The sequence below is a fragment of the Oncorhynchus clarkii genome, chromosome 16, assembly GCF_045791955.1.
Source record: "Oncorhynchus clarkii lewisi isolate Uvic-CL-2024 chromosome 16, UVic_Ocla_1.0, whole genome shotgun sequence".
Taxonomy (NCBI): Eukaryota; Metazoa; Chordata; class Actinopteri; order Salmoniformes; family Salmonidae; genus Oncorhynchus; species Oncorhynchus clarkii.
In genome coordinates this window covers 50830168-50856047 of record NC_092162.1, presented here as the reverse complement: position 1 = coordinate 50856047, position 25880 = coordinate 50830168, and the positions used below count along the sequence as shown (strand labels likewise).

General features: G+C 42.7%; 1 protein-coding gene across 2 annotated transcripts in view; it reads left to right on the top strand.

The window, feature by feature from the left end:
- Nucleotides 1–75: 75 nt before the first annotated feature.
- The window catches only part of LOC139368663 (ATPase cation transporting 13A2), a 37529-nt gene continuing 11724 nt past the window's right edge, over nt 76–25880 (top strand). The window contains exons 1-26 of one of the 2 annotated variants that reach the window (XM_071107831.1): nt 76–250; nt 9563–9645; nt 9790–9957; nt 10042–10100; nt 10369–10441; nt 10566–10645; nt 10784–10861; nt 11043–11112; nt 11398–11532; nt 11761–11827; nt 12026–12157; nt 12389–12550; nt 14056–14166; nt 14335–14381; nt 14537–14725; nt 14988–15194; nt 15316–15426; nt 16098–16254; nt 16437–16548; nt 16701–16825; nt 18639–18823; nt 21506–21598; nt 21741–21820; nt 22094–22246; nt 22377–22473; nt 24358–24581. In XM_071107831.1, the coding sequence (XP_070963932.1) occupies nt 223–250; nt 9563–9645; nt 9790–9957; nt 10042–10100; nt 10369–10441; nt 10566–10645; nt 10784–10861; nt 11043–11112; nt 11398–11532; nt 11761–11827; nt 12026–12157; nt 12389–12550; nt 14056–14166; nt 14335–14381; nt 14537–14725; nt 14988–15194; nt 15316–15426; nt 16098–16254; nt 16437–16548; nt 16701–16825; nt 18639–18823; nt 21506–21598; nt 21741–21820; nt 22094–22246; nt 22377–22473; nt 24358–24581 (3026 nt within the window). In that variant the 5' untranslated portion in view covers nt 76–222. The remainder of the gene's footprint in view (nt 251–9562; nt 9646–9789; nt 9958–10041; nt 10101–10368; nt 10442–10565; nt 10646–10783; nt 10862–11042; nt 11113–11397; nt 11533–11760; nt 11828–12025; nt 12158–12388; nt 12551–14055; nt 14167–14334; nt 14382–14536; nt 14726–14987; nt 15195–15315; nt 15427–16097; nt 16255–16436; nt 16549–16700; nt 16826–18638; nt 18824–21505; nt 21599–21740; nt 21821–22093; nt 22247–22376; nt 22474–24357; nt 24582–25880) is intronic. The other variant, XM_071107830.1, reaches the window with a different exon arrangement.

Genomic DNA, 25880 nt, shown 5'->3' with positions numbered 1-25880 from the left:
GCCTATTTATTATTAACTTTTTTTGTTGTTGAATAAACTCTGTTTTATTATTGTCAAACTATTCGTGGGCTTCCGTAGAAATGCGTTTGGTGTCACATGACGGGATAGAGAGGCAAAACGGAAGATAACGGTTTCGCTAGTATCGGGTACTTGTGCTAGTCAAAGACAATTTTGCCAGTTGTATGACTGGCAACTAATTATGGTATCGATTACTAAATTATCATGACTAAAGGAAGGATGGACACGCTTGGTGAGTTTTGCAGTATGGCCGTTACGCCACCCCCTGACAATCCTGCTTGGGGAATGAACATTGAATCTAACGTTAATGTATGTAGCTACCAAATTTAGCCGATTAAACTCAACGATTTATGTTGGAGTTGAGCGGTACCTAGCGTGGGCGGACTGAAGTGCAGACGTCACATAAAATGCATTTTAAAAATATATATTTTTAATGATTTCAGCATCCAAAAAATAGCCCGAAATTACACATAACATTGTTCTGGGAGCTGAAAGTAGTTTCAGATAGAAACGGAATTGTATGACGTCAGAGCTCCGCCCACACCAGTCGCCGCTCAACGCCAACATAAATCGTTGAGCTGAGTCGGCTAGTAACTAGCAAACTCTTGAATTTCTGGCTCCAGCAAATATCTTCTCATACAGACTCAATGAGACAGGATGTGGACTGGTGCCAGATAGGATGGTGCGTTACTTTCACCAACAGAAGAGGTGGTGAAATCACATTTAGAATTAGGAGCTAGGTACTAACGTTAACTAGAATGCTAGATACTAGAATGCTAGATACTGTATGCTATAGCTAGCTAAAGTAGTGACGTGAACCAGCTAGCCTAGCTCGTGTGTACTAGCTAGCTGCAATAGCAACCGTGGTTAATATAACGCCCTGGACCAGATCTGACACCACAAGAGTTTCTAAACCTTGAGCGCATCTGTTTTGAGGTTCGCAGACCACACGGAGTTGGCACCCATAATAAACACTGGTGTTGAGCTACAAACTAATCCAACATTTTGCTTTTGGGAAATGTGCAAAGTCGGTGTTGACCACCTGTAGCAACCGTAGCTGAACCATTTATTGTGAACACAGTTGTAGCTAACTGACACTGCAGCAGGTTGTTTACCTCTGTGTTGTCTAGCTATGTGAGTTGCCGACAACTCACCTGTCAAGGCACAATCAGTTTTATAATAATTAATTAATTTGGAATGAATAGGATTTAGCTCAACAAAATTCAACTATGATTATGATCGAATTATGATTATTTTTAAAACTGCAAGCACAACTAAATCTTTCTCTCATGATGAAATGATCATGGGACATGGTTACAACAGCACAAGCTGAATTTGCTAACATGTGACAACTTCAGCCATGCCTCTCCAGTAAGGGCTGAATCATGATCTAGTCCTGATTCCTTGAACCCTCTCAGTGTAGTGATTGTGGGAACGACCTGTGCCAATTAGCCTGGGCCTCTTGGCAGAGGTAGTAGCACACCTGCAGGGAAGTTACTGACCAACACTTTGTCAGGTCTCCGTGTGGCAATCAATATTTGTTTGCTTTTGACCTACTGTAAGGCACGTGCACAAGACAAAAGTACATTTTATTTATTTTATTTATTTACTTCACCTTTATTTAACCAGGTAGGCAAGTTGAGAACAAGTTCTCATTTACAATTGCGACCTGGCCAAGATAAAGTAAAGCAGTTCGACACATACAACAACATGGAGTAAAACAAACATACAGTCAATAATACAGTAAAAAATAAGTATATACAATGTGAGCAAATGAGGTGAGATAATGGAGGTAAAGGCAAAAAAAAAAGAGGCTATGGTGGCGAAGTAAATACAAATAGCAAGTAAAACACTGGAATGGTAGATTTGCAGTGGAAGAACTTGCAAAGTAGAGAGAGAAATAATGGGGTGCAAAGAAGCAAAATAAATACAGTAGGGGGAGAGGTAGTTGTTTGGGCTAAATTATACATGGGCTATGTACAGGTGCAGTAATATGTGAGCTGCTCTGACAGCTGGTGCTTAAAGCTAATGAGGGAGATAAGTGTTTCCAGTTTCAGAGATTTTTGTAATTCGTTCCAGTCATTGGCAGCAGAGAACTGGAAGGAGAAGCGGCCAAAGGAAGAATTGGTTTTGGGGGTGACCAGAGAGATATACCTGCTGGAGCGAGTGCTACATGTGCAAATGGTGCATAATAAACATAGTCTTGCAGGTGTTTACATGATTTTGTGCATGTGCCAGGTGATTGTACTGACCTGTTGCACCCTCTACAACCACTGATTATTATTTGACTCTGCTGGTCATCTATGAACGTTTGAACATCTTGAGAAACAATCTGGCCTTAAATGGCCATGTACAGTGGCTTGCGAAAGTATTCACCCCCCTTGGCATTTTTCCTATTTTGTTGCCTTACAACCTGGAATTAAAATATTTTTTTTGGGGGGGTTAGTATAATTTGATTTACACAACATGCCTACCACTGAAGATGCTAAATATTTTTTATTGTGAAACAAACAAGAAATAAGACAAAACAGAAAACTTGAGCGTGCATAACTATTCACGCCCCCAAAGTCAATACTTTGTAGAGCAACCTTTTGCAGCAATCACAGCTGCAAGTCTCTTTGAGTATGTCTCTACAAGCTTGGCACATCTAGCCACTGGGATTTTTGCCCATTCTTCATGGCAAAACTGCTCCAAGTCCTTCAAATTGGATGGGTTCCGCTGGTGTATAACAATCTTTAAATTACACCACAGATTCTCAATTGAATTAAGGTCTGGGCTTTGACTAGGCCATTGCAAGACATTTAAATGCTTCCCCTTAAACCACTCAAGTGTTGCTTTAGCAGTATGCTTAGGGTCATTGTCCTGCTGGAAGGTGAACTGCCGTCCCAGTCTCAAATCTCTTGAATACTGAAACAGGTTTCCCCACAAGAATTTCCCTGTATTTAGCACCATCCATCATTCTGTCAATTCGGACCAGTTTCCCAGTCCCTGCCGATGAAAAACATCCCCACAGCATGATGCTGCCGTGGGGATGGTGTTCTTGGGGTGATGAGGTGTTGGGTTTGCACCAGACATAGCATTTTCCTTGATGGCTTAAAAGCTCATTTTTAGTCTCATCTGACCAGAGTACCTTTTTCCATATGTTTAGGTTCTTATATAACTCACGGACACTGGAGAAGCTTAACCAAGTTGAATTCTTCTCAAAAGGTTGACACAGCTGTATTCAGACAAAAAACAAGTATATATACCCCACTTTAGACACTCCTTCTCTCCAATCCTTACATCCTATGGTTCCACAGTAAAAGGGTAACAGGATAATAAACCCTTATTACTCCCTTCAAGGGATCTGGCCTGACCTCTTGACATCAACCCCTCCATCCGCTCCCCTATAGCAATCCTGTGATCTCCTCCCGTCCACCCAACACATTCCAAAGCCATCTGTCTTTCTACAGTAAACCATTATCTTCTGACATAAAACCCAGTCTCTTCCACTCCTTATATTCTATGCTTCTGATCTATCACTTATTTAATATCTCAATGTTCAAAGTTTATCCCGAATCCAATAATATGTTTGGGGAGTCTTCCAAATGCCTTTTGGTGAACACCAAACATGTTTTCTTATTTTTTTCTCTAAGCAATGGCTTTTTTTCTGGCCACTCTTCCATAAAGCCCAGCTCTGTGGAGTGTACGGCTTAAAGTGGTCCTATGGACAGATACTCCAATCTCCGCTGTAGAGCTTTGCAGCTCCTTCAGGGTTATCTTTGGTCTCTTTGTTGCCTCTCTGATTAATGCCCTCCTTGCCTGGTCCATGAGTTTCGGTGGGTGGCCCTCTCTTGGCAGGTTTGTTGTGGTGCCATATTCTTTCCATTTTTTAATAACAGATTTAATGGTGCTCCGTGGGATGTTCAAAGTTTTTGATATTTTTTTATAACCCAACCCTGATCTGTACTTCTCCACAACTTTGTCCCTGACCTGTTTGGAGAGCTCCTTGGTCTTCATGTGCCGCTCGCTTTGTGGTGCCCCTTGCTTGGTGATGTTGCAGACTCTGGGGCATTTCAGAACAGGCGTACATGTAGTGAGATCATGTGACACTTAGATTGCACACAGGTGGACTTTATTTAACTAATTATGTGACTTCTGAAGGGAATTGGTTGCACCAGATCTTATTTAGGGGCTTCATAGCAAAGGGGTGAATACATATGCACGCACCATGTTTCCTGTGTTTTTTTTGTAACAAGTTGTTTTTTCATTTCACTTCACCAATTTGGACTATTACACTATTACATGTCCATTACATGAAATCCCCCAAAAATCGATTTAAATTACAGGTTGTAGCACAACCAAATATGAAAAACGCGAAGGGGGATGAATACTTTTGCAAGGCACTGTACTCTTATAATCTCCACTCGTCAAAGCCAGAAGAGGACTGGCCACCCCTCAGAGCGTGGTTCCTCTCTAGATTTCTTTGCTGGGTTCCTGCCTTTCTAGGGAGTTTTTCCTAGCCACCGTGCTTCTACATCTGCATTGCTTGCTGCTTTGGGGTTTTAGACTGGGTTTCTGTAAATAGGGCTTTTTAAATACATTTGATTGATTGAAATTTCAAAGGCAGTACCGGTGCTCTAAAAAGTTGGGCAAATAATACTTAATAATACCTGTGGATATTCTATCTCAAATTTTGACCAGCTGAAGGACCAACTGCACAGACAACTGATAGAGTAAGTTCAAATGTAATTTTATTCAATATTCTGTCTTGTAAGGAAATAGGAATTGGTATCACAGTCTGATTTATTCGGCAACTGATCTGCAAGCTTTGCCAAAGGAAAAGTTGGCTGGACTGCCTTTTCATTATCTTCAACTAGAGAAGAGGCTTTGGGTCAACTTCTAAAGGCAAGGAGTTGCACAGATGTGCATATCATTAGGCTAATGAGTACGCTAGGATATTTGTTTGGAATGCAAGGTGATAGATCAGTGAGTCTGCAGTACTTTGCTCAGGCTGATCGAATGTACAGATGAGGCATAAATGAGACAAAGATTACCCTCCCCAATCCTAGTTTTAGAACCATTTTCTCCAGTGAATGTAAGTTCCAAATGTCCTGACTCTCAGCTGACACTACAATACCACTAGTCAGCAAGTCCAACAATGTCACAGAGGTCTCAAGTTTATTTTTTTGGTTTTGAACTTTACCCCTTTTTCTCCCCAATTTCGTGGTATCCAATTGTTTTAGTAGCTACTATCTTGTCTCATCGCTACAACTCCCGTACGAGCTCGGGAGAGACGTAGGTTGAAAGTCATGCGTCCTCCGATACACAACCCAACCAAGCCGCACTGCTTCTTTATACAGCGCGCATCCAACCCGGAAGCCAGCCGCACCCATGTGTCGGAGGAAACACCGTGCACCTGGCAACCTTGGTTAGCGCGCACTGCGCCCGGCCCGCCACAGGAGTCGCTGGTGCACGATGAGACAAGGACATCCCTACCTGCCAAACCCTCCCTAACCTGGACGACGCTAGGCCAATTGTGCGTCGCCCCACGGACCTCCCGGTCGCGGCCGGTTACGACAGAGCCTGGGCACGAACCCAGAGTCTCTGATGGCACAGCTGGCGCTGCAGTACAGCGCCCTTAACCACTGCGCCACCCGGGAGGCCCTAGATGTCTCAAGTTTTGAGGGAGCGTGCAATTGGCATGCTCACCGCAGGAATGTCCACCAGAGCTGTTGCCAGAGAATTGTATGTTTATTTCTCTAACATAAGCCGCTTCCAACGTAGTTTTAGAGAATTTGATAGTATGTCCAACCGGCCTCACAACCGCAGACCACGTGTAACCATGCCAGCCCAGGACCTCCACATCCGGATTCTTCACCTGTGGGATCGTCGTGAGACCAGCCACTCGGACAGCTGATGAATCTGTGGGTTTGCACAACTGAAGAATTTCTGCACAAACTGTCCGAAACCGTCTCAGGGAAGCTAATCTGCGAGCTCATCGTCCTCACTAGGGTCTTGAACTGACTGCAGTTCGGTGTTGTAAACAATTTCAGTGGGCAAATTCTCACCTACGATGGCCACTGGCAGGCTGCAGAAGTGTGTTCTTCACGGATGAATCCTGGTTTGAACTGTACCAGGCAGATGGCAGACAACGTGTATGGCGTCGTGTGGGTGAGTGGTTTGCTGATGTCAACATTGTGAACATGGTGGGTTTATGGTATGAGCAGGCATAAGCTACAGACAACGAACACAATTGCATTTTATCTTTGGCAATTTGAATGCACAGAGATACCGTGCCCATTGTCTTCTGCCCATTGTCTTGCCATTCATCCGCCGCCATCACCTCATGTTTTGCAAGGATCTGTACACAATTCCTGGAAGCTGAAAATGTCCCAGTTCTTCCATGGCCTGCATACTCACCAGACATGTCACCCATTGAGCACGTTTGGGATGCGCTGGATCGAGTGTTCCAGATCCAGTTCCAGACAATATCCAGCAACTTCGCACAACTGTTGAAGAGTGGGACAACATTTCATTTGTAGACTGCAAATTAACTGCAAGAAGCCCAATCCGATATAATATTTGACTAAAACATAATCATTTCAAACCTTGCTTACATTCGTATAAAATCACTTCTCTCTATTATGCGTGGAAATACTTGAACAGATTTACAAATTTAAAATCACTTGGAGCTGATTTTCTGGTGTTTTTAAAAGTATTTTATGTCCAACAATGAAAATTCAACAACAAAACAACTTGAGGGGCCAAATAAAACCACCCTCAGCAGTTGGGCCTAGTCTTATGCAAGGAGCATTTTTTTCTCTTACCCTGGATTTACGAGTTCCTGGGTGTGGGAGATAGAGATCGTATCCGATTTAACATTTGCTGAGGGCTTTGGAGGAATGACTGGTTTTACCTCTCAGTATTCGTAGGTCTCGTGAGCTCAGATTTCTGCCCAGTGCTGTCACTTTTAGCACTAAAATTTCCTGTGTCTTCAACTGGAAATTAACATCTTAGGTTTTACTGAAGAAGTGGAACTTAGGGGCATTCATTATGAGCTACTTAGTGTGAACATTTTATTGAAGAAAAGATGAGCAATGGTAAGATAAAATAGAACGAAATATCAAACATTTAATTGGTTCAGTCAATGGTGTGGAGGAACAGGATTATGTTAACATTGACCTAGATGACACACACTATAATAAACTTAACAGAATAGCCTAGTTCCTCTTTGCGTTAGCCCTGAAACTACTGTAGGCAGCATGATCCAGATGTTTAGGATTCTTGTGCAATGTCAATTGAATAGTTACTTGAAGCCAGGAGAACTCTAGTTTATAGGGACTGGTTTGGGCTTCATATGTTTTGAATGAAACTAATATTACTACATTAGCCTACACTGGCACCAAGAGGCCTATTGCTTTATGTCAGTCAGCCCGTTGAGTTGCAGTTTCCGCTCTGTAAAATCCTTAAAGGAATGTGGTTTTATAAGAAAATACTACTACGCTGTGGTTTCTGTACCAACAAAAACATCAGCTCTAAGAGCACCACCACAGGCCTTTTCATTTTAGTTGACTGAGAACACATTCCAGCAACAACCTGGAGAATAGTTACAGGGGATGAATGTGCCAATTGTAAACTGGGGATGATTAGGTGACCTTATGAGGGCCAGACTGGGAATTTAGCCAGGACACTGGGGTTAACACAACTACTCTTACAATAAGTGCCATGGGATCTTTCAGTGACCGCAAAGAGTCAGGACACCTGTTAACATCCCATCTGAAAGACAGCACAGGGCAATGTCCCCAATCACTGCCCTGGGATATTTTTTAAGACCAGAGGAAAGAGTGCCTCCTACTGGCCCTCCAACACCACTTCCAGCAGCATCTGGTCTCCCATCCAGGGACTAACCAGGACCAACCCTGCTTAGCTTCCAAAGCAAGCCAGCAGTGGGATGCAGGGTGGTATGCTCTTTTCAGGTTCCCTATAAACAAGTTTGGGAGCTAGCCAAAAGTGGTGTGTATGGAAACAAAGTGGTCATTGTGAAGGCGATTCCAGATATTGGCAGTATTAATTTGATGACAAATGTATATTAGCCCACACATAGTGACTTTGTTTCTATATAAAAGCAATGTAGCCTAATAATGCAATATCATTCCATAAATCTTTCTCAAAGGAATCAATCAGATGACAATTAATTCAATACTTTCCCAGACAGGCTAATACCCATGTGTGTGGCACCTGATAGGACCTCAGAAGTTGAAGCCACTACTGTGTGCCAGTATTACAAATCAAAACATTTTAAATGAACGAGGGAAATACAGTATGCGTAGGCCTACATGTTATTATTAGTGTGTAGGCCATAATGAATGGCGGAACTCGACAGTGAAACTGGACAGACATGCGTATCGGAGCATTGCTACGTAGACAGGTAAACACAGGTGCGCTTTTGACACGCGACGCAAAAATAGCATTGCCAACTACTCTAATCACAGTTTCGGATATAATTATGACCAGATAAATAAGGTAAGTACTACTTTCGTTGATATTTCAAATAAATACAAAGCCAACATCTGTGATGATATTTACATCGTAACTAAAACAGGGTACTGATACGTGTATACCCGGAAGCCAAAACATCTTCAACATTGTCAACATTTCTATTAATATATTATTTATTTCGATAGGCTATTCGAGTCGATGAAATCAGTTTTACCCTCACCTCGACCGCACTTATGGTGATCTATTCAGACGGGTCTCTTTTTCATCGTTTACCGGGTCGTAGCTGTTGAAATGAGAGAGGGGTCTTGTCTTTCCAAGGGAATAATATATCTGTTGTCAGATGACTTTTTCTGGTATAAACTGGTAATGATAATATCTAGGCTAGTGTTAGCTTATCAAATATCCTATTTTCGCTGTGTATAGACCTTAACATTGTGCAAGCAAGCACGAGTTGGATAGATTTAACTAATTTTAGGCTATCCACTGTAACTGTATAGTTTATTAACTGAATATTTGCCCCCAAAAATGTTTGTTCTATAACCTGAATAAGTATTGTAACCCCTTGGTCTTCCTTGTTTTATTACAAAAGCTTTATTTTGACAAATTGATGAGTTTGTTAACTTGTAGAACCAAATAGATAAACCCTACTGCATTTGAAACTAGGCATGGAAAAACACCCTCTTATTTGTTTGAGTATCTAGGCCACATCAATCATATGCCCACCCGTGTCAATTAATGTGTAAATGAAGGATTACACCGATATATAAGAATTTTTCTATTAATTAATTTTGTTTACATTCACCTACTTGAGCTGATTGAATGAAAAGTGGAATGGGCCCCCTACACTGATTCCCAATTGGTTCATTCATTCATACTGCTAGTGTAATACATTTGCCTTTCTTTCATGTGAGCTGTGTGTGACATTGGTGGCTTTTACAGCTTATGTGTGCCTTGTTAATGTTAACATAATGGGTGTGTACATGCAGTGCAGTGTTATGTTGTGTTTGCAGTGGCGTCACTTTGTTGACTGTGTCTGTTGACTAACCTCAAGCCTGTTCCACAGGTTGTCCGGAGGAGGAGCCACCGGGAGGGTTCTGCTCCCCTAGTCCAAGGAGAGAACCCCACTGCAAACCCGAAACACACATGGTAGGAGCCTTTAATTTTGTGCTGCAAGCTAAACAATGGGTTCCATATCAACTTGTCTGCAATGCAAAATGACAGCTGGAAATCAATGTGCTGCTTTTGAATGAATGACATCTAATCTGATTGCTCTCTCTGTCTGTGTGTCAGGATGTCCAGGGGTTCAGATGGGTGCGCTGGCGTGTCTGGCTGTGTCACATTGGGTCCGTGTTGTCCCTGGGTCTGTTGCTGGTGCTGTTTCGCTGGCGCCCTCGTCTAGGAGTCCTTGCTCGCTGCAACTCCTGTCCCCTGGCCTTCGCCAATATTCTGCTTCTGAGGGTAATGTCATTGTCATGATTCAGTGTTTTTTGGTAGTTTGGGAAGCAGCACTTGGGTTAATGGTTTTATTCTCTCTTCTCTCAGGACAGTTTCGGACAGCAGTATGTCGTGGAGGTCCTCACAGAAGAGCTGGAGGAGGGCAGGTTAGATATACGTCTTTATCATCAGACCATCTGTTGTATGTTGACATGAAAGATTTTCCATATTATTAGCCATAATAGAATTGCTCTGTCAGTGCTACCATAAAAAAACACTGTCATTTTCAAATGTTCAGTGTTTGGATGTTGGTCAGCTGGAATGCACTGACTCCTGTACAATGACTCCTGTATGTAGTTGAATCTGTTGCTCTGTAACAACTCATGTTGGTCGTCCTGACTTCTGATGTAGTGTTTCTCCTTGTGCTCTCGGTAGTTTGGAGTCGGCAGGGAGTGAGGCGGAGGACAGTTCAGACTGGAGAGATACTGTCCAGCTGCACAAAGAGGAGGTAAGGAAGGGGTAGTAAAGTTGTATGAACAAAGTTGAATTGAATTAAATTGTATTGAAGGTGCAGCTAGAGAGCCAATGGCTAGAGAAGTCTGCAGCTTTTATGCATCCTGAATGGCTTTCAGGTACCGCTGCTGCATTACTACCTGTTTGAGGGGCTGCGCTACGTATGGATGGCCAGGAAGGGAGCCTTCTGTCGTGTTAGGTACTGTATGGGGGTGTAAACAGGTGTGGGCTATTGGGTTGGACTGGAGTCAGTGGCAATTATTTATTTATTTATTTATTTATATATATAGATAAACATAAAATGTTGATGTAAAGACAGTTGCCTCTTCGTCCACAGTGTCCTCAATGAGGACTGGACATGTGCCGACATTTATCGTTTCCGGGAGGGCCTGAGTCGCCTAGAGCAGAACACCAGGTACACTGCTCCACATGATGGTATCACACCCTTTCCTCAAGGGTCCTCTCTTGGACCTAGCTCTTTTTGAAGGCTTACCTCAAACGCTTACGTCAAACACTTTAATTTCCACTCACTTCACCCCCCCCCCCCCCCTTGCTGCCTCATCCAGTGTCTGACTCCAGTTCTCTCCATCTTTCAGGAGGAAGATCTACGGGACCAATCTCATCGATGTGCCTGTGAAGTCCTTCATGCGACTACTGATTGAGGAGGTGATTGGCTTGAACAACGATTTACATTTTCTCATTGATTTACATGTACAGGACTAGATTTACTGACTATTTGCAGTGGTGCACTTGTTTATATTCATAAAGGAAATATACATTCACAAAAGCCGAATCATGAAACTTAGGCTTAAGGTCTCATTGTTCCATGTAAACTTTCATTTACCAACAGTTACATACAATAATACAGGTTTAAGGCCTGCTCACTCTGTACCCCTCTCTCTCTCTCTTTCTCCATCCATCCCTCTATTCTCCCTCCCTCCATCTCTGTAGGTGCTCAACCCATTCTACGTGTTCCAGGTGTTCAGCATTGCTTTGTGGCTGACAGATAGTTACTACTACTATGCTGCTTGCATCGTCATCATCTCCCTTATCTCCATATGTGTGTCTCTCTACGAGATCCGCAAGGTGAGTGACACCAGGAGGCTCCTCCCATGTCTTCTGTGCTCCCATGAAAGCTTTCAGATAAATTTACCAATAGGTATTTTTGAGATTGTTATGGTTCTGTTATAGTGGGTGATACATTATGCAACACTCCTTTTTATATTCATATTTTCCTATTACCTGTTATAGGGCAGACTATCATCTAGCTGTCTACATGTTCACCACTGAATTGTCGATTCTGTGGTTCCACAGCAAAGCAACACGATCCGTAGCATGGCTCAGCAGATAACCAATGTTACCGTGCGCAGAAGCTCCGGGGGTGAGCTTTCCCTCCATTTTTGACTTCCACAGCCAGCGTACACATTTGAAGCAGATGTTATCGTGGGTTTAGCGAAATGCTTATGTTCCTATCTCCAACAGTGCAGTAATACCTAACAATACACGCAAATCCCCAAAACAAAAGTCTGCATCCTCTGCTGTAGTAGGAGCCAATTGATGCCCTGGCCCTGTCTTTCAGAGGAGGACAGTTTGAGCTCTGTGGAGCTGGTCCCGGGGGACTGTGTGCTGATCCCTCAGGAGGGGCTGCTGCTGCCCTGCGACGCTGCTCTACTGGCCGGGGAGTGCATGGTCAACGAGAGTATGCTAACCGGTGAGGCCAAACAGAACTCGATCACAAAATGACTTCAGTCATGAACTACACTGAGGTCTGGCTGAAATGTGCATTAAGTTGAAACTTTCTCAACTCTCGTCACAAAATGTCTAGTTGAACTTGCCAATGATCAACTCGTTAAATGTCTCCTCCGTTGATTGTGGAACCTTTTGAAGCTCTTAGTAGTGAGCAATGTGAATCCATTGTAATAGCCACCTGCCTTACCTCTAGGTGAGAGTGTCCCTGTGATGAAGACCCCGCTGCCGGCTGCTGGGGGGCGTTACAGCCCTGAGACTCAGCGCAGACACACCCTCTTCTGCGGCACGCAGTGCATCCAGGCCAAAGGGGGCCGGCCAGGAAGGGGCGGGGCCATTGCCGTGGTCACAAGCACAGGTGAGACGGATACTTTTACACTACCAATATGAAAGGTCAAACAACAGACAATTAAATCATGCATATGTACAGTGTATGTATCTATGTATGTACAGTACCAGTCAAAAGTTTGGACACTACTCATTCAAGGGTTTTTCTTTATTTTTACTATTTTCTATATTGTAAAATAATAGTGAAGACATCAAAACTATGAAATAACACATATGGCATTATGAAGTAATCAAAAAAGTGTTAAACAAACGTAAATATATTTGGGATTCTTCAAAGTAGCCACCCTTTGCCTTGATGACTGAGTGGCGATCCTGAGTGGAGCAACTGTCTAAGGCACTGCATCACAGTGCTAGATGTGTCACTAAAGACCCGGGTTCGATCCCGGGCTGCATCACAACCGATCACATCCGAGTCCCATAGTGCGGCGCAGAATTGGCACAATGTCGTCTGGGTATGGGATGGGTTTGGCCGGGGTAGGCCGTCATTGTAAATAAGAATTTGTTCTTAACTGACTCGCCTAGTTAAATTAAGGTTTAAAAAAAATCCTGGAATGCTTTTCCAACAGTCTTGAACAAGTTCCCACATGTGCTGAGCACTTGATGGCTGCTTTTCCTTCACTCTGCACTCCAACTCATCCCAACCATCTCAATTGGGTTGAGGTTGGGTGATTGTGGAGGCCAGGTCATCTGATGCAGCACTCCATCACTCTCCTTCTTCGTCAAATAGCCCTTACACAGCCTGGAGGTGAGTTGGGTCATTGTCCTGTTGAAAAACAAATGATAGTCCCACTAAGTGCAAACCAGATGGGAAGGCGTATCGCTGCAGAATGCTGTGGTAGCCAAAGTGGTTAAGTGTGCCTTAAATTCTAAATAAATCCCTGACAGTGTCACCAGCAAAGCACCATCACACCTCCTCCATTCTTCATGGTGGGAACATCACATGCAGAGTAGCCACCCTTTGCCTTGATGACTGGGTGGCGATCAGTTAACACTTTTTTGGTTACTACATATGTGTAATTTCATAGTTTTGATGTCTTCACTATTATTCTAGTAGAAAATAGTAAAAATGAAGAAAAATCCTTGAATGAGTAGGTGTGTCCGAACTTTTGACTGGCACTGTATGTACAGTGGGGCAAAAAAGTATTTAGTCAGCCACCAATTGTGCAAGTTCTCCCACTTAAAAAGATGAGAGAGGCCTGTAATTTTCATCATAGGTACACTTCAACTATGACAGACAAAATGAGAAAAAAAAATCCAGAAAATCACATTGTAGGATTTTTAATGAATTTATTTGCAAATTATGGTGGAAAATAAGTATTTGGTCACTGCACCCAAGTTCCAGAAATCTTGCTTGTTTGTAGGTGACCAAATACTTATTATTACTTTTTTGCCCCACTGTACATGCATAATAAAGTGCATGTGTATTTTGTATGTACATAATTAGACCTCATCATATTACGTTATAAAAGGACTGTGTTTGTCCTCCACTCAATGTTGTTGGTTTTTGTCCCTCAGGGTTCTTCACAGCCAAGGGAGACCTGGTCAGCTCCATCCTCTACCCCCAACCTATCAACTTCCGCTTCTACCAAGACGCTATTAAGTTCTTGCTTTTCCTGGGGGGTGTAGGTAAGCCCTGACACACAGTAGAGTTGCACGTCGTAAAATAACTCACTTTTGAATTATTTTAAATGGGTGCTAGACAAGTTTTGAGAAGTATAAAAGTATTACCAATTAGCCCCTTGTATTGTGTAAGCATATAATTTCAGCATGAACCAATATTTAATTGTGTTTCAGCATTGTGTGGCACAGTATACAGCATCGTGATCCTAAGCAGAACCAACGTAAGTATTTGCCATACCAACCTTATTAATACCGTGAGTTCATTTCCACCCTAATTGGTTAGATAAACAAACAACAATGTGGTGATCTTGGACCTGGGCAAAAATATTTGACCCTCTGAGGATTATTTCTTAATAAAATGTAATTGTGTCTCTAGACCACGTGGTGGGAGCTGGTGATTCGGGCTCTGGATATTGTGACCATTGTGGTGCCCCCTGCCCTCCCCGCTGCTATCACCACCGGTACCATTTACGCCCAGAGTCGTCTGAAGAGAGAAGGGGTCTTCTGCATAAGCCCCCCGCGCATCAACATCTCTGGGAAGGTCTCTCTCTTTTGCTTTGACAAGGTGAGGCCCCAAACCAGTATGCCCTAGTGTGTGTGTTTTGGGGCGGACGCAGCTAGGAGGACTGACAGCAGTTGAAATCATATCTTGGTCGTGTTCTGTAAGCACACAACAGGAGAAAACATTTTGAAACGGAGCTACTACCCAAGTTTTTGTTTTTGTTTGCAAAACGCTCTGCTACGTTACGCTCTACTGAACATGACCCTAGTGAAGAACTATTTTGAAGAAGGAAGTGTGCCTCTACTCTCTATTCCTCTCTATTCAGACAGGCACTCTAACTGAGGAGGGACTGGACGTGTGGGGGGTGATGGAGGGTAGTGGAGCTGGGTTCTCTGAGCTGGTCCCTGACCCACGCCTCCTGCCCCAGGGGCCCATGCTCTCTGCAATGGCCTGCTGCCACTCTGTGGCCTTGCTGGGGGGACAACCCCTGGGAGACCCTCTAGAGCTCAAGATGATTGAGTCCACTGGCTGGGTAAGACTGAGAAACCAAGAACCATATTTATGGAGTGTTTGTACTAGGTGCAAAGTCAGTTCTTCAATAGGGGCTTCAATAGAGTATTTCATCTATGTGACTTACTGACTTTTCCTGCCAGGAGCTGGAGGAGCCTGCAGGAGATGACAAAACGTTAGACTCAGAGTTCGGAGGTCACAGGGTTCTGGCAGTGATGCGACCCCCTGCCTGTCCGCTCCAATCTGAGAGTGTAGTGAGTATCCCACGTGGTCATGGCCCCTGAGGTGTTCACAGATCTGAAATAATTGAATAAGTGAAAGAAGCTCTTAGCTTTTATTGTCGACCCAGATCTGTGGACACCAAAGGGGTTGGCACTATGAAAAAGTTAGCACTATCTAGGCCTAGGGCTATGTGGGCCTGTTTCCATAGTGACAGACTTCGAGTCTGGCTCACAAGGTTAATAGTGACCTACCTAGCCTTCCCCATCTACTGACAAGGTTTTCTTTGTTCTTGGGTTCTTCTCAGATTATTAATTCATTATTCATAGGAACTCTGCAATGTTTGTGTCAATGGGTACACTTGAATCCCTTTACCCAGATCAGCTTTTCCCAAACTCGGTCCTGGGGACTACAAGGAGTGCACATTTTGGTTTTTGCCCTATCACTACACAGTTGATTCAAATAATCAAAGCTTGATGAGTTGATTATTTGAATCAGCTGTGTAGTGCTAGGACAAAAAACCTAAATGTGTTTGGGAAACACTGACCTACAGTAGATAGTGGTTTGTGTTAAGGCCATTGTCATAAACTGACTTCCAGTTATCATGACATCTGTGAAATCGCTTTAACACTGTTATGAAAGCCTTATGATGAAAGATTCAAGCCAGGGAGTTTAACCATGCTTTTCTTCTCTCCTGTCCCATCAGTCCATCCATGAGGCGGTGGCCCTCGTGCAGCGTTTCCCTTTCTCCTCGTCCCTCCAGCGGATGAGTGTGGTGACGGTGAATCCTGAGGGACAGTCGTCCCTCGCCTTTATCAAAGGGGCCCCAGAGATGGTGGCCAGCCTCTGCCTGAGAGAAAGCGGTATGGAAGAGAGAGGGAGACAGAGTGAAGAGAGCTATGAATTGAAATAGATATTTCACAGAAAGAATAAGTTGCTGTAAGATTAGCATTGGCACTGGTTTGTGATGTAATTGTGTTTTAAGTCTGTCTTTTTTTGGTTATTGTTTACTTCTACTGTCTTTCTTTTAACCCGTGACTTGCAGTGCCTGCACAATTCTCAAACACCCTGCGTACTTTCGCAAGTGACGGCTTCAGGGTGCTAGCTCTCGGCTACAAAACACTGTATGGGCAGACTGACTTGAGCACCATTGAACGGTAGGACATTTTTATGAAGAACATCAAATGGGGTTATGTCCCTTCTAGCTACTACCCAAGTCCTCAATTACTTATTCTAAACCTGTGCCTATAGCTCCGCTGGTGAACTATCATGTCAGTAGGTGTTGATGGAGCTGTGTTGGTGTCCACAGGGGAGAGGTAGAGCGAGACATGCAGTTCCTGGGTCTGCTGGTGATGAAGAATCTGGTCAAGCCGGAGAGTGCCGAGGTCATCACTACCCTCAGATTGGCACATCTTCGTACCGTCATGGTCACTGGTATGAATAGCATATCTCTTTTCTGTCTTTGTAACCCAAACATAATTAAACTATTATAAATATCAGTCATGGCCATAGAGGACCGCAGTGTACAGGATTTTTTTTCCCCCCAGGAGGGTTAGTGCTGGTGTCGTGACGTTGTATTAGTTAATGTGACGACTGTTGTTCATCGAATGATTACAAGTTTCTAATTGTGTGATTATCTGAATCAAGCAATTATTAACTCATTAACCTGGGGCACCATGGGAAAACTAGTTTTTATTGAGTTTCTATTTCCCAGATTAACTCAAAGAATATCAGAATATCGATTTTACAACAGCCGCTAATTAACCAGTTACCTCTACCAATCTCATTCTGAACGTCGTATAGCCCGTGAATCTGCACGGACCCGGGTCTCACCAATGAGTTCGTACCACACCAATCTTAGTGTAATATTTATTTACTAAAAAGCTAAAATGATGATAAAAGATACACATAGACAAAACACATTATAGGCTATTGATTAGAACTTAGTATAACGGGTCAACACACTATGGCGCGTGTTACCCAAAATGGGGATTTCAAAGAGGGAGAGAAAAAAAATGAAGTACATGAGAGAAATATACATTTGGGTGAATTTGTCAGCTATGCTTATTCTAACCCTAGCCCTGCCTCAAACTGTCACTCTTATGGGTCAGAATATAATGATGTAATTACGTGGGGTAGACCTCTGAGGATGCTCTGCGTGGACCGTTAAGGGGACCGTTCAGCTGCTCGATGACGCACTTCTCCTGCGCACCTCTCTGATCGCCCTCCCGTTGTCAGTGTCCTTTTGGCTTAGGAGTCTGTTCTCTCACCCTTGGAAGGGGTCTTCTGAGGACAGACAGCTCTGTAGCTCAGAGCTCAAAGCATAGGAATGAAACCTTTTAGATACCACGATTCGATGGGAGATGGAGTCTAGGTGGTTTGACTTGAATTCACCCGCTTAGACACATCTACTCATCCGTAGCTTGGGTAGAAAAGGATATCTTTGTCTTCAAACTTGTGTTGCGTTCTGGGTTCGTTGCCTTTTTAGACCTTGGCTGCAGCTTGGGTCACGTAGTCTTCTCTGTGAATTCTTTACTCACAGGTTTTTTACCCTTGGGTCAGAAGTGGGCGTAACCACCTTTAGGGCAATTCTCTGGGCGTACCAAGTTAATGAGGGCAAGTTCTAGATTTCACTCAAATCCAATTTTAGACAACTAACTTAACATTTCATCTTTACCAAAACATTCCCTTTGATTTGGACATTTTCCACACAACGTACGATGTATAAACATCAAACATATACTAGGAAAACTCTTCACGTTTCAATGTTTTCGTAATAACGTCATCTATTAACCTTTAATAACAAAAATGACATACATTTTCATATTCCATCTATTGTCATGACCACCATTGTGGCTGACGGAAACCATTGTTCCAAAGTCCCTTTATTTCATGTTTAATGTTCTGAGGCTGGTTCTCCATAGTAACAGGACAAAGGAATTTGTCTGTGGCCTGAGATTTACCAGGGGCGTGAGGGGTCATAAAACCCCCCATATCTTCAGACCCCTAGATCTCTCCTCCTCTGTTGGGGTTGAGAGATAATCTGTATGGTTGTGGTCTCCTGTAACCTGAGCTGATCAGGACAGGCATGACACTGGGCTAGAACAAAACATGCACATGCTATGGCCCTCCAGAGCAACCCACTCTAAGGCATACACTCTTAAGTCCAATCCTCTCACTCAAAAATATTACAGTATGTCCCACAGCAGGCCATCTAGTCTTAAGTATTTCCTTTCCTACTTCACAGGTGACAACGTTCTGACTGCAGTCAATGTGGCTCGAACCTGTGGGATGTTGGGCTCAAACGAGAGGGTGATTTTTGTTCACGCCACCCCCCAGACGGCCCAGTCTCTGCCCTCACTGCGCTTCCACCTTGGGGAAGGAGGGACGGAGGACACAGCTACACAGAGCTCCATAGACATGTACACTCAGGTTTGTCTTTACCTCATGCTAGGGCGATTCGTAACTTCCACTTAAGTCAAAATTTCACTTGGTCATTCATAAGGCTGTTACGGTGACCGTATTACCGCCACACCAGCGGTCACGAGTCATGATGACATTAAAATTCCATGTGACCGCTGAGTCACGATAATTAGGCTTCTGATAGTCATTAGTAGCCTACCAAACTTTCTAACTGCCTGGTATTCAGCACTCTATTGTCCCTTTAATCACTCTGACATCAATATAAATGTAATCAAAAACAAATTGAGAGCCCATGAGCTCTTGTTGTGCAACATTTCTATAGGCTATGCACTTGCATGAGAAAACAGAGTGATGGCCTCTATTAAAAATAGGAGGATCCCATAAGCTTTCTATAGGTTAGCCCTACTATATTTATTTCTAAACTTTCCTAATATTAAGCACATTGCTTATCTTTACAACAGGAGTATAGCCTATCTGGCTGGCATAAAAATTAACCACGGGGAAAGCATCCTCCATTTGCTATTTAAGTGCATAGATGACATGTATTTTTTGCCCCTGTTTTGAGACAGGTGCATGATAATCGTCCATTCGAAATCAAAATGAATTTCACACACATAATTTAGTATGTGTAAAGATGAGATAAAATCAAGAACAATCTAATGGGTAACAATATTGGCCTATCATATATATATATATATATATATTATATATATATTATCACTTGAGAAATATGCCCAGTTTAAGGCAAGAAACAGGCATAACTATTTTTTTTACTTTTACAAATCATCGTTGCACACCTCATGTTGCCTGGCCTATACGTTTTGATTAGGTTTGTATTGCAACTAAAGTGGCCAAATAACTTCTTAAAATGAAACACATTAATCGGCATTACAACTTGTGTAGAGCCTTAACTGGCATGCATACGCAGCATGTGAGTTTCAAGTTTGGGGAAGATTATTTTCACCATAAAAATGCACTACCTATTTGAACATTTGCGCTTATTGCCGTGTCCACATTGCTGTGCTTATAATGTGAAGAAATGGCCTAATAGTTTATCAACATTTTGAGCTAAACGTTCTGAATTGTTGTGTCAGCCTCATTGCTTAAAACAGTTTTTTTTATGCTAGTGGTTGTATTAATTTGGGATCCATCCCATCCCACAACTGTCCCAGACTATGTTTGAAATATTTATTTCTTGCACAGAATAGAATTGGTCAACTTTTGTACAATGGAGGATAGTAGATTGACATAGGCTAATGCTTTTGCTGTTTCATTAGGCCTACTCATCTTGTGAGCTGACAAAAATTAAATGTGGACAGTTCTTCCAATATCTTCAATATGCACCTCGGAATTGGATAGGTTTCCTTCCCGACGTGTCAGGCTTCACTTGTAGCCTGTGAGAAAGATCCAATCATGTGAGTTAGAGGTGCTTCGGCACACAGTCGGGAGAAGGGAATTATTATATTCAGCCCAAGGGCACAATGGCCACTGGCCGTAAAAGGCATGGCTTTTCTTATTGGGCATTACTGCCACACAATTATATATTTTTTATTTTACCTCTATTTAACTAGGCAAGTCAGTTAAGAACAAATTCTTATTTAGAATGACAGCCTACCCTGGCCAAACCTTAACCCGGATGACGCTGGGCCAATTGTGCGCCGCCTTATGAGACTCCCAATCACGGCTGGTTGTGATACAGTCTGTAATCGAACCAGGGTCTGTAGTGATAACTCTAGCACTGAGATGCAGTGTCTTAGACCGCTGCGCCACTCGGGAGCCCAAAGGGGATGCAGCCGGGAAATTCGAGGCATTATCAAGTGCTTTTAAAATTGTGAATGAGAGACTGATGAAGTGTGTACAGCCTGCGCATAAACAAAAGGCAGAGCTCATGCCTTTTATGCAACTTTTGTCAAATCATCATTAGTCGCATCATGCAGCCTTAGAATGTATTAAAAAATCATAACATATAGGACAATATTTGTATCACAACTAAAGTTACATAAATAACTAAATTAAGCATATAGGAGTGCCTGTTTCTCTCCCTCAAATTGTTTGGAGAATATCCTTTCTATTTTATTCAGCTATGTTCAGTTGTTTTCTTCGTACTATAAAATAATGCCACAGAATTCTAAGCAAATCTTGTCTGCTAAAGGAACCAGTGTAGCCCACAGCCATATGGCATAGCCAAATCAGGGCTTAACATAAGGACAACTTAGAGTATGATATTCTGTTCTTCTGAAATAGACTACATTTTCTTCATAACATGTTTCTTTAGACCTGTTTAAAATAAGTAATGGCTTTATTGTGATGGTGTAGGCTATATTACATGGATTTATTAGACGTTTTAAAATGTAGATGTTCCAAAGGTCTGCAACGGTGGTTTGTAGGCTATGCATGGAAGCCAGGAGATGCTAAATGTTTTTATGTTAATTAACGGTCAATTACAGTGAGACCGGCAGTTATTTGCTTGACATTCACCGGCTGACAAAATTTCATGACTGCCACAAGTCTAGTCATGCATTGATGTCAATGGGAGACTAAGTGAAACATTTTAGGAAGTGGAAGTTAGGATCCACCCCACTGTTCTTTCATGTTATAATTTTATTTTGAGACAGACCTATGCCTTGTGCCATACCTATTACGAAAGGTACTGTTTGTAATACTCCAGTTCACCGCCCCTTGCTTTCTCAGGGTCTGTACCAGGGTGTTATCAACTATCACCTGGCCATCAATGGAAAGTCCTTCTCCGCGCTGTGTGACCACTTCCCTGAGTATCTGCCAAAAGTGAGGCCACCTTCCCATTGTCCACTCAACTCAACAGCCACCCAGTTAGCTGAATAGTTTTAACACATACTGGGGAAATGGTTCTGAATGGTCAGTTATTGTGTAGAATAGACAATGCATTATGAGTGCGTTGTGTTTTCAGGTGTTGATGCGGGGAACGGTCTACGCACGGATGGCCCCTGAACAGAAGACTCAGCTGGTCACAGAGCTGCAGAAACTGAAGTAAGAGAGGGGGAGCAGAGGTGGAAAGAACAGAGGAAACCAGTCAGGGAAGAAGAGACCAGCCTAGAATGAGAGAGATGGAGGGTAGAGTCATGCATAGGGAAAAGGAGGAAGACACAAAGGAACTCGGTAGCAAATTAAGGTACATGAAAGGATAGATGGACAGACAGGCAGATTCTTCCATTGATTGGCTCTTTTCGGCACAGCTCGGTAGTGTGAAAAGGGAATAGTCCTAAGTTCTCACCCATTCACCCTCTCTCCTTCAATGTGTAGCTACCGTGTGGGCATGTGCGGAGACGGGGCCAACGACTGCGGAGCCCTAAGGGCCGCAGACGTAGGCGTGTCTCTGTCAGAGGCAGAAGCATCCGTGGCCTCTCCCTTCACCTCCAAGTCAGACAACATCAGCTGTGTGCCTCTACTCATCCGGTAAGGACACCACACTCTGTTCAAGAGTAGCCTGACATCCAACAGTAATGAGTACTGTAATGTCAAAGGAAAAATAATATGTGCCGTTGTCATTCTTTTTAACAAGGGTGATTCTTCCTCTGTCTCACAGGGAGGGCCGGTGTTCTCTGGTGACATCATTCAGTCTCTTCAAGTACATGGCCTTGTACAGTCTCATCCAGTTCTCATCTGTGCTCATCCTCTACACTGTGAGTTCTGCCAAGCTTATAGTGTTTCTTTACCCCTGGAAAGAAAGACAGGAGATATGCCAGATAATGTGTGCAGTAGTTTGGAGGGGTTCATTGTGCATACGTTCTCATGTTTCATCACTTTAGCAAAAACATGATATTGTCTTTTAAACTGAATTATTGTATGTACAGTTGAAGTCAGAAGTTTACATTAAAACTATTTCAACCACTCCACAAATGTCTTGTTAATTAACAAACTATAGTTTTGGAAAGTCGGTTAGGACATCTACTTTGTGCATGACACAAGTAATTTTTCCAACAATTATATACAGACAGATTATTTCACTTATCACAATTCCAGTGGGTCAGAAGTTTACATACACCAAGTTGACTGTGCCTTTAAACAGCTTGGAATATTCCAGAAAATGAAGTCATGGCTTTAGAAGCTTCTGATAGGCTAATTGACATAATTTGAGTCAATTGGAGGTGTACCTGTGGATGAATTTCAAGGCCTACCTTCAAACTCTGTGCCTCTTTGCTTGACACCATGGGAAAATCTAAAGAAATCAGCCAAGACCTCAGAAAAAAATTGTAGACCTCCACAAGTCTGGATCATCCTTGGGAACAATTTCCAAATGCCTGAAGGTACCACGTTCATCTGTACAAACAATAGTACGCAAGTATAAACACCATGGGGCCATGCAGCTGTCATACCGCTCAGGAAGGAGACACATTCTGTCTCCTAGAGATGAACGTACTTTTGTGTGAAAAGTCAAATCAAATCAATTCCAGAACAATAGCTAAGGACCTTGTGAAGATGCTGGAGGAAACAGGTACAAAAGTACCTATATCCACAGTAAAACGAGTCCTATATTGACATAACCTGAAAGGCCGCTCAGCAAGGAAGAAGCCACTGCTTCAAAATCGACATAAAAAATCCAGACTACTGTTTGCAACTGCACATGGGGACATAGATCATACTTTTTGGAGAAATGTCCTCTGGTCTGATGAAACAAAAATAGAACTGTTTGGCCATAATGACCATCGTTATGTTTGTAGGAAAAAGGGGGATGCTTGCAAGCCGAAGAACACCATCCCAACCGTGAAGCACTGGGGTGGCAGCATCATGTTGTGGGGGTGCTTTGCTACAGAAGGGACTGGTGCACTTCACAAAATAGATGGCATATTGAGTAAAGAAAATTATGTGGATATATTGAAGCATCATCTCAAGACATTAGTCAGGAAGTTAAAGCTTGGTCGCAAATGGGTCTTCCAAATGGACAATGACCCCAAGCATACTTCCAAGGTTGTGGCAAATTGGCTTAAGGACCACAAAGTCAAGGTATTGGAGTGGCCATCACAAAGCCCTGACCTCAATCCCATAGAAGATTTGTGGGCAGAACTGAAAAAGCATGTGCGATCAAGGAGGCCTACAACTCTGACTCATTTACACCAGCTCTGTCAGGAGGAATGGGCCAAAATTCACCCAACTTATTGTGGGAAACTTATGGAAGGCTACCCGAAACATTTGACCAAGTTTAACAATTTAAAGGCAATGCTACCAAATACTAATTGTGTGTATGTAAACTTCTGACCCACTGGGGATGTGATGAAAGAAATAAAAGCTGAAATAAATCATTCTCTCTACTATTTTTCTGACATTTCACATTCTTAAAATAAAGTGGTGATCCTAATAAAGTGGTGATCCGAATTTTTACTCGGATTAAATGTCAGGAATTGTGAGAAATTGAGTTAAAGTATTTGGCTAAGGTGTATGTAAACTTCCGACTTCAACTGTATCTAACAGGCACAACATTTGTCTAGATCTGTAGAATGCCTTGGAATGTTATTTTACCCTCCCCCACCTATAGCATGTGTTGATTCTATTTTGTGTACCCCATTCAGGAGAAGACTAACCTGGGCGACCTGCAGTTCCTGTTCTTTGACATGGTCCTGGTGACGCTGCTGGCTATCGTCATGGGGAAAGGGGGCCCAAGCACAGAGCTGCACCCCCAGCGGCCCCCAGCCAGCTTGCTGGCGCTGCCAGTCCTGGCTAGCCTGACGCTGCACACCCTGCTTCTCATCCTGGGCCAGGTGTCTGCTCTGCTGATCACCACCTCCCAGGACTGGTAAGAACCATTTATGAATAGTGATTATGATCAGCTAGATTTGTATAGCACCTTTTAATACTGTGTAATATTTAGGGCTGTCCCCGACAACAACACAAAAAAAATGTTAGTCGACCGAGAGCCATCTGTTCGATTGGTCGACATTTTAAAACATGTATTTTTCCATATTTAGACACAGCCTATGTTTGAATGAATCAACTATATGTAGGTTACTGAGCTTGTTAAGACACAAATTACTAAAGAGGGCGCCAGAGATCAATATAGCCTAACCATTAGAAAAATAACCTGTTCCCGGCCATCCTCCCACGCTGCAGATTTTGCTGTTATGCTCCTGAAGTTGCCGGTAATAGGCTACACCAGCAGACGGCAACCTTTTGCATTTGGAGTGCCAAGTTATCGTACCAGTTCTACTAATCTTTGTGCCAGTTATGATTTTCATATGCACATTTCCGTGGAACAGTTTAATTTATAAAGTTTTCATATTTCAAAATCAATGTCATGTGGTTCATTCAAATTCTATCTAAATGAAAATTTTACCAATGTAAAAGTAATTTCTATTGCCATTGCCAATATGTGAAAATAGCCTACATAAAGCCAACTAATAAAAAACGTGCAGCCCGCAGGTAGAAAATATTCTGATAAATATCCTATAAATCACATTGGCTACGCATGGCCTGTCTGCAAGAAACCTAAAACATTGTATCAACTATTGTATTAACTTGGTCTGGTGGGAAGCTTGTGCTAGCAAACTTGCAACATTGTAGAAAATATTCTGGGCCCTTAGTTTCCAGCGCCAGTGAGCTTCGGACAGACAGTGCAGTAGGCATTTTAGCACAAGGGATAAGAAGTAATCTGGTATGCCTATTTTATGACATTTCCACCAGATCACAGCACAACCTTTTTTCCCCTTTCATGCTGAGTGGTATTCGAAAGGGAGAGTTGGAAAGATTTTTCAAATAGGCGATGTTGAGGAACTATTGTCAACAGGGCCGGCAAAAATCTGCCACCCCCCCCAATAGGTTTGGCGTTGGGCCAATTTATTTCTCAGCTAAAAGTCGGAGGAACAGAAAATAATAGCAGCCCAATTAATAGGCCTATGCTACAAATTAAACACAATTTTTAACACATCTGGTTAGTAGGCTATATAATCAGTTCAATGTCAATTACATAGCCTAATATCTTCAATCTGATTACATTGATAAAATCACCAATGCCCTGGACGTTCTGCCGCCCTAGGCCAGACAAAAATAATTACATCTTAGACATCCCTATGAATCTAAGCATGGCACCTTTCTACCC